Raw genomic sequence first — 15,629 nt, forward strand, 5'->3', positions numbered from 1 at the left:
GTACAAGGAGCCCAGCGAACCACCTCAGAGCCTTGGGAGCCAGCTTAGACTTGGATGCTTCATTGCAGATTTTTTAAAAACATGTGAGATGACTCTCATGTTTAGAGATCAGAAAGTCAGCTGTGTCCCACCGTGTTTTGTTATAACTTTCCATACGTAGTTTTCCTGATACCTTCCTCAGGTGCTTCTGGTGATGGATATTTGACAGGCAGAAGGAAAAAGAGACAAGGCTGGAGGATATTTCTTAGAACAGAACAGTTTGGACCACAAAATTAAAGGGGAAAGACAAGATTTTGGCTTTAAAGATGATCTGCTTTGGCTATACATGTCTTAGATGTCATAGGCATCTGTTCTTGCTCTCTTTTCAAGCATTGGTTTATTTAGACTTTGAAGGCCATTGAGGAAAGACTTTCTGTGGGTTTCTCTAGTCTTGAGTTATTCCGTCTAACTTTAGTCATCAAAATATGTCTACATAAGGAAGGTTGCTCAGTCTGTGGAGAGGCCTTCTCCCTCTGCAGTCAGTGAGGGATTCAGGTATGAAATTGGAATTACAGTGGCATCCAAGGGCATCCAGATTTTGGCTATAACATCACTGAGTAACGAATAAACCCACACCGCAGAAAGAAGGATGCATGGTCATCCACGACTGAGAAAGCTAGTGGGTGGGGAGCAAAAAACACCTGCGGTGCATGAATGTGAGTACAAAGCACTTTAAAAAGGTGAGTTTAATTGTCAGTGAAGATCAGGAGGTCTGAAATACTCTTCATCTTGCCTGGGTTACCTAAAACCTAAGGATCTGTCTTTGAGTTACAGAAAGAAAACCCCACTCTGATAGTCTGATTTATGAAATCAGAAAACAAAATAATCTATGGTCAGCTGTCCACATGACAAAATAAAATTGAAGGATCTTGGCCCATGAGGACCCACAGTTGGACTGAAATGCAGTAGGAATTAAGAGGGGCAGAAATCAGTTACAGAGGAAGCAGGTTATGGAAATAGGGTTGAGAAAATGCTCGCAGTGCAAGGGGATAAATATCAGTTGCAAAAAACTGCACCCTTTTTTGGAGACAACGGCAGTTTTATTTGCTAACCAACATAACAGACGTTGAGAAATCTTCAGATTTCTTTCTGAAGAGAAATCACAGTAGCAGCTCATGTTTGCAACACAACTTAAATGTATGCTCTGAAGTTAATTATGAAACCCTTCAGAAGTAAAATACATTTTAAGCTTTATATAAAGCACTTAATTTTTCACACAGTTCTTTAACTATTTTTTATTTTTCTTATTTTTTTCTTTCTTGTCATGATGGTATTGGCATTTTCCATTTCTATTTTAAATGACATGCCAGAGTGAGGCAGGCTGAAGTCGCAATGTCTTTATTTAGCCTCTGGGTTTTAGGCCAAATCCCAAATGTTATTTAGAAAGTCATTTGTATGCAAGGTCTTTTTGTTTAGGCACTGTTGAATTTAGCACAATTATGATTTCACCTCAGTCTTTGTAAAAAATAAGTCTAGGACAATTGCAGGTAGAGAAATAATCACATTTGAGTATTGTTTCAACTCACAGAACTAAAGGCTGTACTAGCAATCCCTGAAAAGCCTTTAAATAAACAGGGATTTGGGCCTATTCATTGCCCTTCTCAGGGCGCGCTTCATGTCCTTGTTCCTGAGGCTGTAGATGAGGGGGTTCAGCATTGGGGCTACAATGGTGTAAAACACTGCAACCACTTTGTCCCTGTCCTGTGGAGGCCTTGACTTAGGATTCATGTACACGCAGATGGCCGTCCCATAGAATATGCTCACCACCATCAGGTGGGATCCGCAGGTGGAGAAGGCCTTGGATTGCACACGTGCAGATTGGATCTTCAAGATGGCGGAAAGGATATGGGCATATGAGGTGATGATCAATAGAAAGGGGATGAAGACTATGATGATGCTGAAGATGAAGATGACCATCTCCATGAGGGCAGTGTCAGTGCAGGCCAAGGCCAGCACTGCTAGCACTTCACAGAAGTAATGGTTCAAGATGTCAGGCCCACAAAAGGGCAGCCGCAAGGTGAGGCTGTTGATGACCATGGAGCTCAGCAGGCTGCTGGTCCAGGAAGCCACGACCATGTGAATGCAAACCTTCCTGTTCATGACAGTGGTGTAGAGCAAGGGGTGACATATCGCCATATATCGATCATAGGCCATGACCCCAAGCAGAACACACTCTGTCATGCCAAAAGCCAGAGAGAAATACATCTGAGCAGCGCATCCAGAGAAGGAGATGGTCCTCTTCTTGGTCAAGAGGTTCACCAGCATCAGTGGGATGTTGCTGGAGACGTAGCCAATATCTAAGAAGGACAGACTGGCAAGGAAAAAGTACATGGGTGACTGCAACTGGCAGTCAGCTCTGATCACTGTAATGATCATGATGTTCCCCACAATTGTGAACAGATAAAAAAACAGGAACACTATGAAAAGAACAGTCTGTGTCCTTGGCTGGGAGGAAAGGCCTTGAAAGATGAATTCTGTCACTACGCTTTGGTTTTCCCTGGCCATTATTATTCCACTCTAAAGATAAGAAATAGTAACAAGGTCAGCTCAAATCTGTTGCAAGATAAGTGTAACAAGAGCTTACATTTCTTTCTGAAGGGGAGAGAATCTGCCATGGAAAATAATGTACCAGACACAACATACCATCCATTTTATATTATCTATTATGGTGACCAGAGAAATGAGGAAATGCTGAAAAAATTTTCTCATGGTACATTTAGCCGAACCCTATTCAAGTTGGTTGTGGTCTAATTACACAGATTTAACAGAAAAATGACTAATTTGTACACATTTTAATGTCCAACAGAGTTACTATCCTCTTTAGAAAATCAAAATTCGATGTTAGATCAAAAGATTATGTGTTAAAATATTGGTTGTCAATATCTTTTCTTAACATGGGAAGAAACACGAAACAGACTTCTGGAGTGAAACAATCCTTCAGACATTCCCATTATGATGCAGATCTAATCTTTTGGACAAATATCCATAGACCTGTATCCTTTTCCTGCAATAAAGCCAAAATTCAGCACACAGACCACATCTAACAAATTATGTCCAACCACCTCAATGTATATCTAGGATCTTATGACATTCTCATCACTATAGCTGCTCCTACTGTTCATGTTCTGTCTTTACACAGTATTGTCTATGTTTTAGACTTTTCTATGACAAGAAAGTTTCCGAGTAGTATATGGTCACAGTTGCTGGATCCTCAGTCTTCGTGCAGTAAATGGAGAGTAGCAGAATGCCTAGATTAATAACTCTGTGGAAGGCACTAATAAATGTCACTTGATATGCTGTAGGGTATCTGAGACTTCTGAAGATGGCCGCCACATTTGATGCAGGGATGTTGGAGGGCTTCTGCTCCTCTGGAATGAAAATTGGACAAATGACAGGTCACACTGGGATGTCTCGAGTGGTACCAGGCTGCTACGGCCGAATAGATTATTTGGATGCCTAGTTGATACGGTCAATGGACTCTAAAGGGCAATTCAGATGATCAGTTAGTAGGTGATAACTTTAGCTACCTCAGCTTCTCAGCTGTTCCTGAGAACCTGAGTAGCCTTCTGGACCTAACCTTGACACCTGGTTTATTCCTCACTCATGACAGAAATTTAGATGTATAGCTTTCATAGAAGTGTTTATATGTAGATGCTTAAATGCGATGCCTTAACCTGAAACTGAATCCTATCCTGTGTTTTTAAGACCAAGCAGACTCTCACAACCTGAATTAGCAATTATGCTGTCAAGGGAAAGTATTGCAAAATGAAACATCGTTCCAAACCAGAAACTGCTCTGGAAGGGAGCTTAAGAAATAATCCTAAAAAGCTCAATTCAAGGAGGCAGTTTGCCTCAGCCCACGGTTCCAGTCTCAGGTAGGTGAGATGGCTGAGCTGTCACCCCAGTTGATACAACCAGAGGAGACTCTCCACTGCAGTCCAGCGAGCCCAGATGGCTCGGCACCTATCTCCTAGTCAGTGAAGGCAGGTGCATCCCTCCTGCCTTGGAAGGAAGGATTAAGGTGCCAAAGAACCTGCGCCTCCTGCCATGTTAGGTACGCTGTGGTATCCAGGACATCCGTATGGAACAAGCACATATGATAAAAGAGCTGCAGAAGACTCATGTCTAGCTTTTCACTGGCACCTGTGCAAACGTGGCAATCTGGCAATCGGCTCATACGTAAACATCTAAATTTTGATGAGATGGGTCTGATCCCCGATGTTTAATGAGATTTATCCAATTCTTATTCAAGATATGAACTCTCTAGACTAGATGGACTCTATCAGTTATGATGTCAACTATAAGAACCTGAATAATATGAAATTCAGCATCTTTCTTAAGATGGATGTAGAACTTGAGAGACATCTTTCTCTCATTTAAGCACATATATGCACAATAATTTTAAAGCCTGTGCCAACATAAACAGCTACATTCAACTTCTGATTCCATTCAGGCATTTATAATTTACATAACTACACTGCATAGGCAAAGTAAATTAAATTCTGCCTTCAATAAACCAGTTGCGGTAATGTTTTTGATGAATATCATACCACATTACAAAACTTCCTTCAGGATGTGCAAACTCTAAGCCTCTGGGAGCAAGAAGGGAAATTTATTCTAGCTATAGTTGTGCTGGTTTTGGCTGGGGTAGAATTAATTTTCTTCACAGTAGCTAGTATGGGGCTATGTTTTGGATTTGTGATGAAAACAGCGATGATAACACAGGGATGTTTTCGTTATTGCTGAGCAGTGCTTGCACAGCATCAAGGCCTTTGCATCATGCCGCCATGCTCAGCATATAAAGCTGGGGTGACAAAGAAGGAAGGGGGGGACATTTGGAGCAATGGCGTTTGTCTTCCCAAGTAACTGTTACGTGTGATGGAGCCCTGCTGTCCTGGAGATGGCTGAACACCCGCCTGCCCATGGGAAGGAGAGAATGAATTCCTCATTTTGCTTTGCTTGCATGCACAGCTTTTGCTTTACCTATTAAACTTTCTTTATCTCAACGCACAAGTTTTCTCAGTTTTACTGATTCTCTCCCCCATCCCACTGCGGGGGAGTGAGCGAGCAGTGGTGTGGGGCTTAGCTGCTGGCTGGGGTTAAACCAGGACAATAGTATAAATAACCAGAGTGGGATTCTCTATAGGATTTAGTTTTCTAAATACTTTGGAGTATCTGAGACCAAGTGGCTCATGAGAAGTTCCACGTACTTGAGAACTGTGCTTCCAGATCACTTACCTACTTCTGAATATCATCTCCTTATATTATTAACAGAAGTAGATAGCAGAAGCTCTGAACTTTACATCTTTTGATTTCAAAGCAATTTGAAGGATGAGAGTCAATTATGTTTTAGAGGTGAGAAAAAGTAGACAAAAATAAGGTAAGTGCTTTGCTCAAGGTTAAAAGAGTTTCTTAAAGAAACCATTAACTTATCACGGCATATCTATCAGAAGTGACAAATGCCTTGGACCTATATAAATTCTCATATTCTCATATAGACTAAAACACCTTGAAATAATCCTGACATATCTCCGTTCAAGATTTGTAAAATTAAAGAATGTTTTTTCTGTACCTGAAAATGTCCAATCTGCAAGAAGGTTGAAATTCATCCAATAACAGGAATACTGATAGCAGAATACACAAAAGAAAATTGCAGGCACCCCTTGCCCAATCTCCAGAAATGTTAGATACTTGTAGGTAAGAAATAAATGCAAAGTGGCTTAGTTCTTCACAAAGATTTAACTCATTCAAAGCGATAGCAGAGTAGTGGAAGAACTGAAATCACACTTCAAAATTTCCCTTCTGAGACACTGTAACCAATTTTAAATGCCAAAGGGAAGTGCTCCCAGAGGTGGCATTGCAATTACTCCTTGTAAGCAGAAGGCCAAGTATAATTTTAAGTCATAAACAGTTGTAGTTTTGGAAAAGTTTTTAAAATTGCCTGTTCAAGACTCAATGAACTGTACGCTACATTTCAAATGTTAAGAGACCAAATATTTTAATGGATTTGTGGGATTTTTAGGGGATTGTCTAACTATGGAATTTTAGCCAGTTATTCCTATTTTGAGCCAAATGACTTCTGTGAAGGTGAAAGACACTAATACTCCAATTTTGGTCTGAAGACATCAGGAGATGCAGAATCTGATACATCTCATAAGGTGAAATCCTCCTCAGATGTCCAAAAGTTAGTTATCTAGGTCTAAGCTACTAACTTGCTGTACAGTTAACAGCGGAAAATAGCCAGTTTCAGAGCACAAGGGAAACAACACTTCCTCCATGTTCAGCTCAGAGGAATCAGCATTTCTAGAGAGCAATTGATCTCTCTGTTTGGAAAGAGGAGGATAAATACTTATATTTGGTGAAATGACTTCCCAAGGGCTGGTGGAGCGGGAAGGCAGTGGTGGAACGGCTAGTCTAGGTAACTTCCCCTAGCACCAGGTATTCATCTCTTTCCCATCCGCCTGGACCCAAGACGGACACCTCAAGACGAGGGAACTGCACTGGATTCAGAAAATATGTTCGTTTGGGTTTTTTAACTTCAGCTGTTTGAACTGCAAAAATTTGGGCTCAGTGACTGGGTTTGTATCATGACACACTTTTGATGAGGTGTGAGTTCTGGATGAGGTGTGCCAAAGGTTCATTCAAACTTTTGGAGGCCTGAGGGGAAGTAAGACCTCACTTTGGACCTGATTCCATTAGGAATATAAGCATCATCAGCCAGGATAAAGACGCGCACTCATCTCTGAGGAGAGGTCACCAGCTGTAACCCCATCCTGGAGCTAGGTGTTCATCCATAAGTGTTTTTCAAAAATGAGAACTTTTTTTTTTTTTCTTGTGCCCAATAGCCTACAACACTAGAAAGAGGGACCTGTGTCAGACAGCTGTGATCTTCTTTGCCAGAGCTGGAAAAAACAGGGATGGATCATAATATACTCTGCCAGTTTCTGATACTCTTTCTCTGAATATCTATTTTTGGCTGCTGTCAGAAATTGATACCCCTGGGCTGACTCGTCTCACACCGCAGAGCTATTCTGATATTCCTACCAGTGGGGCTGCCCTGTTGGAACAGCAGTGTGGGAGTACAGACAGCACCATCGCCGAACGGCCAGCTGGAACAGGCAGAAAAATGTTGGCAAGCTCAGTTTGCTGATCTTTTTTATACTGCTGCTTCAGGAGGATCTCCAGACTTTCCCTGCAGTTGCTCACTCACATGTCTACAAATACATTCTTCTCTGACATGCTCTTTCGCACAAGAATGCTGGGACGGGAAGCTGAATTTCTGGAATGAGCTCCCCTCTAATTGTATAAAGCTATTCCTGTAAATGAATAAAATACGGGGGGGTCCAAATAAAGTGAAGAAAAATACCCTGTATCAATGAAATCCCCATACTAATCATCACCTGCCCATTCGCACTTCACATTTGCCACTGAAAATCAGACTACACCGATTTGCATATCTGGCTAATCTCATATAACCAGTGAGGGATGAAAACAAACCATTTTCATGTATCTATTCCTACAGACAAAGCATTCCTGAAATTCTTGATGTGCCTTCAAAAAAATTTCATATCCCTATTGCTAGTGAACTTAACTGAAACCTCAACAAAGACATTGACTTTTACTGCTTAATATAATCATATAGACCAGTTGTATATGGCTTAATATGCCTCCTGAGCTACTCTGACAATCGCTGCCATAATTGATTTCTCGTATGAATACCTTGTATTCTTACAAAGTGTATGTCAGCCAAAATGTAGAACCAGTGCACAAGAATACAGTTAAGTTGTGGATATTCATCTGTTTTCTCACTTCTCCATATTTGCTGTGGAGGAGGCGTTTCTTAAGAAAAAAAGGGGGGTTTCCTTAAGCAAAATTCAAATATATCATTACTGTGTGGTTTTTTATTGTTTGCAATGCAACCAGAGCAGATTTTCCTATCTGTCTTTTGTATGGTGCTGTCAGAGATGAAAATGTGCAACATGAAAGAGGTTGTGAGTGATTTATTTTTCTCCTTTAAAAATACTATCCAGTTGTGAAATTTGGGTTGGGCTATAGTTCTGGCTTTAAAATTCACAAGACTTTGGGGATCAAAACCAGTTAGCATTCGGTGTTTCAGTGCCATTCTCTCCTCCCTTTCCTCTATATTTTTTTAAATTCTGTACACAAAAGACAGAATCATAGAATCGTAGAATGGTTTGGGTTCGAAGGGACCTTTAAAGAGCATCTAGTCTACCCCCCCTGCCACGGGCAGGGACATCTTTCACTAGATCAGGTCACCCAAGGTTATGTGCAAAGATGCACATATCCATCATGACCACCTTCCTTTATACCCGTGGAGTGTTATAAATTTGGAATCAAGGACTTTCAAAAGTTCAAACCCAAGACTCCTACTGCAGAAAGTAGCTGAGTAAATCTAATGATGTTTTGCTAAGATACTTTGTTTCCTCTATGTGGGTTGTTTTCTAGTGAAAGTCTTTTTTCCTCTCTTAAATACTTACGCACATACAGTATGTGAGATGAGCTGTTTAGACGCGGTGCAATCCATAGAGCCAACATAAAACACTGAGGACAAGGAGATTAAAGACTAACAGCTAACTATCATTCACCTTGGACTGCACGTGCATACATATGCACACACATGGAGTAGTGTTTGTTACTTTGGTGGCACTTCATACAATCATCATAGAATAGCCCAGGTTGGAAAGCACCTTGAAAGATCATCTGTTCCAACCTTCTGTGGGAAAGGGAACCTAGATGAGATTATCACCCACCCTGTCGATAATCTAGCAACTGGGGACTCTACCACGTCCCTGGGGAGGTTGTTTCAGTGAATGATTGTTCTTACTGTAAAAAATTTCTTTCTTGTGTTGAGATGAAATCTCTCCCAGTGCAACCTGTACTTGTTGCCCCTTGTCTACTCCATATAGCTCCTTGTGAAGAGAGAGCCTCCGTCCTCTTTGTAGCTGGCCTTTAAGTACTTTGAGTTTTCATATATTAGAAACTATATTTCCTCTACTTGGGAAGCTGTGGATTCTTGAAAACTTACCATCATGTAAAGTGGGTATTTCAGCTGATTCAGAAAGTGAAGTTCGTGTTTATTTCTTTCAACGTGGAAAGCAGAAGGAGTGGTTAAATGGCATAGGACAGCCCTTATCAGTGGAATCTTAATGAGTTCCTCAACTTCTCCAAAAGAATCACTCCTCGTACAGAGATTCACGCTCTCACTAGTATTATTCTGCTAATTCATGGCCAAAACTCAGCCTTCCTGCTACTGCTTCCCAACTCCACCTAGAAGGTGCCAGGGCCTTGAGGGCACTAATAGGACTTAATGGCCCTGAGCAGTCTCACCTGGAGCACTCCACACACTTGCCCCTGCCACTGGCCCAGAGCCCCATTTAAGCTCAGTCCAGGGCCATGAGTCCTTCCTTGGCTGCACAGTAGGTGTGTCTGGCTGCAGCTCTGTTTCTGCTTCCTGGGTGGACCCCAGATGAAGATTGTGGCTTTGCCTCCAGCCCTGTTCCTGGCCCTTTGCTCCTGATGGTGCGCTGTGGATGGGCCCTGAACTTAGTTCATTGCTTGCTGTGGCTGCTGATGGACCCTGTTACCAGCCCCTGGCTCTGCCTGCTGTGTTCAACCCCTGCAGGTCTGTCCCCAGGAGTGGACCACTGCCTGCCCTGGGGTCCTCCTTAGCTCCTTGTCCTCTGTCCCTTGGGGACCGGCTGGCCCTTGCAGTTCCCTGACAGTAGCCATGCTGATATGTTGCAGGAATGTGCCTCTGCTTCTAAGATTCCATGGACTCTGAAAGAAAACACTGCTCAGTCCATCTAGCCCAGGTATGAAATATCCCTGAATATCTTCAATATTAAAGTCTTTTCCTTTTTCTTCACAAAACTTGTTGGTTTTAGGGCTAGACTCAGATGTTCTGCTCTACCTTTCCTTAAAGCTATTTTCTTTCTGTTCTCAACCTGCTGCATACAGCAGAAGTGACTAGGAGCCTTCATTCTACTAGGTGTGTGCATCTTCTGCTGTCTCTGGGTGGCCAAGTGGATAGAAGATTTTCATTCAGTTTGATGTCCCAGGTGACTATGGTGAAATAATTGCATTGTTTATACCTGGTATGTAGTTGCACCTCTTCCCCAAAAGAATTTCTAAGGTCTAAAACCCAGTTGTTGGCAGAAGTAGTTATAAACACATAGCTCATCATTGCAAATATAATTTAATAAGAAGATGGGACCAGCTGTGATGGTCAAGCACAGGGCTTGGCCAGACAAACAAACTGACCAGCAGCCTGCTTAGAGGCCACCAGCCTCTTTCAACATCTCCCTTCTCTCACTGTCCCCTTCTTGCTCTTCCTGCATCAGCCATGATACCTCAGTTTCTCCACCATTGTCTCCTCCCAAATAAATGACCCACCCTGGTTGCTTCCCCACCTTCATTCTAGCTTTGCCACATTCATACCTGATTTTGCTATTCCTGATGCCCAGGTAAACTAGACTCGTGGTTCTCAGGTGCTGCTGGCCTTGTGAGGGTCTGCTCCCCAAAGGGTGCCCAACACTTGCCCTTCAACCATCTGTGAAGTCTGCCCATCTCTAGCACCTCTGGTGCCCTCCTAACCCGTGGTGAAATCTGGCTATCCATCATGGTGTTGTTAATTTTGACAGTTCCTCACTGTTACTTGTTAAGTCCAGTGGTTTCTCATGTCATGTCCAGCAGTTTTTCATGGTTTGTTCTGTGAGTTTGACATCAGGCTAGGGACTAGTCATCCTCCCAAATATCTTTTTCTAAGATGAACATTGTGTCACAGGTGTGTCTGAACAACTCAGTTTCTGCATGGCTAAGATTCATGCCCCTAATTTTGTGTATCCAACAGGGAAACGGGCAATTCGTATTTACTTGTCTCTGAGCACCTCATTATCAAAGGGGTGAAATATGTGTCTCAAGGTAATTTTTCCTAAATGTGGCACATAGGAAGGGCTTCCCCACAAGTATTTTGAGACAAAAGCTCCCCTTTTCTCTGCTGCCCCTAAGGGCTTCAGTTGATGTGGCGTGGCATTGGTTCTGCTCATGAATAAATATTTGTGAGTGGTGATCCATCATCTTAGATGACATTTTCTATTTAAATCCACAGCTGGGGCTTGCAAATTTTTTTGTTTTGTCTTTTAAAAATAGGTGGGTTTTCTGTATCAGCAAAGGGTCCCATAAAGATGTCACACAGAATTAATTGCATCAAGCTGTGTCTGATTGCTGAACCTTATCTGGGGAATGCACATATGTAGCATTCATTTATCTGATCTTAAAACAGCACTGCCCATTAGTAATGTTAAACCTGGCTTCTGCAAACTCAGACTACACTGCCAATTGGAAATGTTCCTGGTTTCAAACACATTAGCCCAGATTTATTCTTAGCAAACATCCATGAGGACCTGGATTTCCCCTTTGCCCCATCATTCCCTCTTGAAGATCTGCCAGAAGAACTAAATAAGGTGAGGGATGCTTCTCAACCCAAAAAATATAGCTCCTTATGGAGTGACACAAAGAACACCAAGTCTTTCAAGTTGGGGGTGGCATGTGGGAAAGGAGTGCCCATGAGGCTTTGGGTATAATTAGTGTGTTTAAGGGTAAAATCTGACAGTATAGCTATGCCCTGACAGAGGAGAAAGCAAGCAGTGTCTCACTGTATCTTGTAGCAACGACATGCACAAGCACTTGGGTCCTCATGATTGCTATCTTCTTTTTGATTTTAGTTTAAATGGTCAGCAGCCAAATGGAGACTGAAATTCAAGAATGTCCAAGTTTATTTTGTTTAGTTCATGGCACCTCTTTACCAGTTTGATTTCTAAAGGAAACAAGAACTTTTTCTAGGTGTCTCTTGAGAGCCTCCTTCACCTCTGTGTTCCTCAGGCTGTAGATCAGGGGGTTCAGCATGGGAATCACCAAGATGTAGACAACAGACACCACTTTTTCCTGGGCCAGGGAGTAGCTATAACTGGGGCGGACGTACATGAAGATCATAGTTCCGTAAAAAACTGTGACTGATGACAAATGTGAGGCATAGGTGGAGAAAGCTTTGTGCCTGCCCTCTGAGGAGCAGATCTTCAGGACAGCGGTAAGGATATAACCATAAGAAACAACAATGAATACTAAAGTGCCCAGCGCAATAAAAGTAGCCATGATAAAAAGCACATGTTCATTGACAGTAGTACTGGAGCAGGACAGTTTCAGGAGCGGAAGAATGTCACAGAAGAAGTGATTGATGACATTAGGGCCACAGAAGTGTAAACTGAACACTGAGCTGACAAGCACTATTCCATTCACAGCAGCTACTATGTAGGATCCCACAGCCAGTTGGATGCAAACCTTTTGGGACATGGTGGCTACGTAGAGCAGAGGCTTACAGATGGCCACGTACCGGTCATAAGCCATCGCAGCCAGCAGGTAACACTCAGTGATTATGCAGACTCCACAAAAGTACATCTGGGCTGCACACCCTGGCAGAGAGATGGCTTTCCTTTCTTCAAAGAAGCTCACTAGCATTTTGGGAGCAACTGCTGAGGAATTGCCTAGGTCTACCAGAGAGAGGTGGCAGAGGAAGAAGTACATGGGGGTGTGGAGTCGAGAGTCAAGCCTGATTAATGCAATCATGCCAAGATTCCCCACCAATGAGGCGACACAAATCAGAAGGAACAGCACAAAGAGAATGACCCGCAGCTCCCAAATATCTGTGATTCCCAAGAGAATGAACACATCAACAGTTGTCTTGTTTCTTCTGATCATTCCCTTAATGAACCTGAATCTTTAAGAGGGAGAAAAATCAAAGAACACAAGTAAGTTACAACTCTGGATAGAAGAATAAGTCATAATGATGCTGAAAACACCAGGCACGAATGTAGTAGAAGAAAATTGGATGCCGCTTTATTTTAATGGAAACCTAGCTGTCTGCGAACATGCAAGAACTGGGTGCTGAATTCTCTTTAGAAGCTTGCTGTTATCCATTTAACACTTCTGTAATGACAGTCTCAAAGAAGGATTGCTTCTGTTCCATTGCTGAGATTGTTCCAGGAAAGAGGAGAAGCTTGTTACACATTCTGATCTTTTTTTAATATTTCCTGCTTAGTTCTATTGTTAAATATTCTCAAATGCTTATCTGCATCCACAGTGCCTAGGAGGAATAACAGGATTATTCTGGTTACCTGTTCTGTTGTTCTTAAATAGTGGAGTAATAAGTTGCTCTCAGCTTCTAAGGATGACATTTAAGTTGGCCAGTGCAGTTCTGAGGAGAAGTCCTCATAGGAAGATACCCCAAATTTAAAACAAACAAAACCATGTAGAAAAGCAGTTTATGCTAAAAAAGCAGATGATAATTTCATTACAGTTTATTTGCTGATTCCAAATGTAACAATTCAAAGGAGAAGACGGGGCAGTGTAGTCATGGACCTTGTCCTGCATCCCTGAACCTGTTCATGCTAATGGCAGGAGGAAAGTCTGTAAGTCTGTCCTGACAAAAATCACACTTGTTTTTTCCAACGTTAAGAAAGAAGTTGCGTATAAATTGAAAGAAACATAGGAGCTGACACTGAAGACAGAATCCATCTTGCCTAACATTACCCACTTCCTAGGTGGATAGCTACATTTGAGGTAGCCATCCAAGGATTCACTTACAGTCACAGAAAAGAAGTAGGCACTTTAAGGCAAAATTCATGTAGGCTACTTAAAAAGTCTACTTACTTTGGGGTTAAATGAATTGCCTTTTAGAGGTGCTGGTTTCTCATCGCTGCTTACAAAGAGCACACAATGATTAGATAAACTGTAGAAATCTATCTCTGTAGGGGATAACGTTTAGTCAGACAAATCAGACCATCAGACTTTATAGACATGTTAAATAACAGCATGTCTATGGGTGAAACAAAGGAAAGAACACTATAATCTCATAATTAACTTTTGATTTCTCTTAAAATGTTGACTTCAAGAAAAATACCTCTCTTGTTTTCAGATTGTGGTAATCTTCTGACATTTCTGTGTAAAGTTCTGTAGAAAATGAGAACTATTAATTACAGGTGTATTAAATGAATGCCTGAGCTTGCAAGTGGAGCTTCTTACTGCAACAATGGAATGGTTCAAGTATCTTTTAAGCTGTTGCTATTTGCATTGTATTGAGAGTAATTAAGAGCGTACTTTCAGACAGAGTAGTTCAACTGATTTGCAGCAACCTGCAGAGCCCAACAGCTTGATTGCTAATAATTTTCTGTGCTATAGGAAATTCTAGACAAGTCAGTTGGACTATTTCTAGTGACCAACACTACGGTCTGTATGACAGGTTGATGCTGTTAAATGATTCTTCTTTTGCTGTAACCCCACATTCCAGGGCTCACCAAGCCAGTATTGGAACTTCTGTGGATTTTGGTGGTTTGAGGTTGACTTAAACACATGCTTAAGTCTTAAACCAACCCTGCGTCTGCTGTAACCACAGAGAATGGCTGAATTGCAGCTATCGCAGATCTGCCCCAGCTGAGGGCAGAGACCTCTCTTGTGAAGTACTGACCTGAATGTCATTTCTCACTCTAAGCACAAACTTCCAGGAGCAAGAGTCCAAAAGTCTCCACGTTAGCAAAAGAAGCCACATGGACATTCACAAATATTTGTTCTCCTATTTTCCAAAATAAGAAAAAGAATCTAGCTCAGGTCAAAACAATTTTCCTCTCTATGACCATGGTTTGGGTTTTTTTTTTTTTCAGACTTGACTTTCAGCATTCCTTATATGAAAATTCATTATTTTTTTACTGTTGTGTATATGAGCATAGACCACAATTATGTGCATTTTGTGTGCAAGTTTTAAAGTACAAAGTAAGGATAGAGAATAAAACAGTGACACAATTAACAGTCTGTCAGATTTTATAATATTTCAGGCTATGGATATGTTTCCTACCTTGGAAACTAACGTTAAAAATGTTGTTTTCTTTTCCCCAGGAACAAATGCTGCTAGAAAGCTGGACACACAAGGGCACGTAGAGAAGCTCTGACTACAGGATCAAGTAAGCAGTTGGCACATTCTGCCCCTCTCCGGCTGGCATTGACTACAGATGAGGTGGTATGCACAGTCAGCAGGGGAATGGCAAGGTCTTCACAGTCAACTTCCCTTAAGTGCTGTGTGTGTCCCGGAGGGATGCCACTGAGTGATGCAATGGTTGCAGTCTGCTGAGGTCTTTGGTTCATGAACACAGAGCTCATTAGGAAACAAAGAAAATAACAACAATTAAAAAAACCCCTCCAGAACATAAGCAGAGGATTCATATTATTCTCTAGGTAATGTTATCATTTATTTTGACAATAAGTTGGAGCTTTCTTTTCATGTTGTTTTTACATAGATGACATCTCTCTGGCCACAGATCCTTTAAGTCATGGGGTTATACAGAGCAAGAGGCTGCAGAGGACTGCTGGCCTCATGAAATGATCAGCCTTTATATGAGAACTAGAAGGAGCTGACTTGAAGGGAAGGTAATCATGATTTCAAGTTTTTGCTGGCCCTCATGAAACAATACCAGCACAGGCAAGCTGAATTCCAGTCCACATTGTCCTTATTCAATCTAAAGATA

At 41.7% G+C, this 15,629-nt stretch overlaps 2 protein-coding genes across 6 annotated transcripts; both read right to left on the minus strand.

Moving 5' to 3' along the window:
* Positions 1-1,082: 1,082 nt before the first annotated feature.
* On the minus strand, positions 1,083-14,992 carry LOC104031691 (olfactory receptor 2D2). The gene is made up of 2 exons (XM_009483769.2): positions 14,963-14,992; positions 1,083-2,556 (listed from the first exon to the last, which is right to left on the minus strand). Exon 2 carries the CDS (start codon positions 2,542-2,544, stop codon positions 1,603-1,605), a length of 942 nt encoding a protein of 313 aa, XP_009482044.1. The 5' UTR covers positions 2,545-2,556; positions 14,963-14,992; the 3' UTR covers positions 1,083-1,602.
* On the minus strand, positions 11,817-14,991 carry LOC104031689 (olfactory receptor 5G25). Of its 5 annotated transcripts, none has more exons than XM_075711772.1 (3): positions 14,963-14,991; positions 13,765-13,859; positions 11,817-12,832 (listed from the first exon to the last, which is right to left on the minus strand). In XM_075711772.1, the coding sequence occupies exon 3, from the start codon at positions 12,811-12,813 to the stop codon at positions 11,848-11,850; it is 966 nt and encodes a 321-aa protein (XP_075567887.1). In that variant the 5' UTR covers positions 12,814-12,832; positions 13,765-13,859; positions 14,963-14,991; the 3' UTR covers positions 11,817-11,847. The 5 variants fall into 5 exon arrangements, with proteins under 5 accessions (XP_075567887.1, XP_075567886.1, XP_075567885.1 ...); XM_075711771.1 differs by having other exon boundaries at positions 13,765-14,683; XM_075711770.1 differs by having other exon boundaries at positions 13,765-14,064; positions 14,579-14,969.
* Positions 14,993-15,629: the final 637 nt, after the last annotated feature.

The sequence above is a fragment of the Pelecanus crispus genome, chromosome 6 (assembly GCF_030463565.1).
Source record: "Pelecanus crispus isolate bPelCri1 chromosome 6, bPelCri1.pri, whole genome shotgun sequence".
Lineage (NCBI taxonomy): Eukaryota > Metazoa > Chordata > Aves > Pelecaniformes > Pelecanidae > Pelecanus > Pelecanus crispus.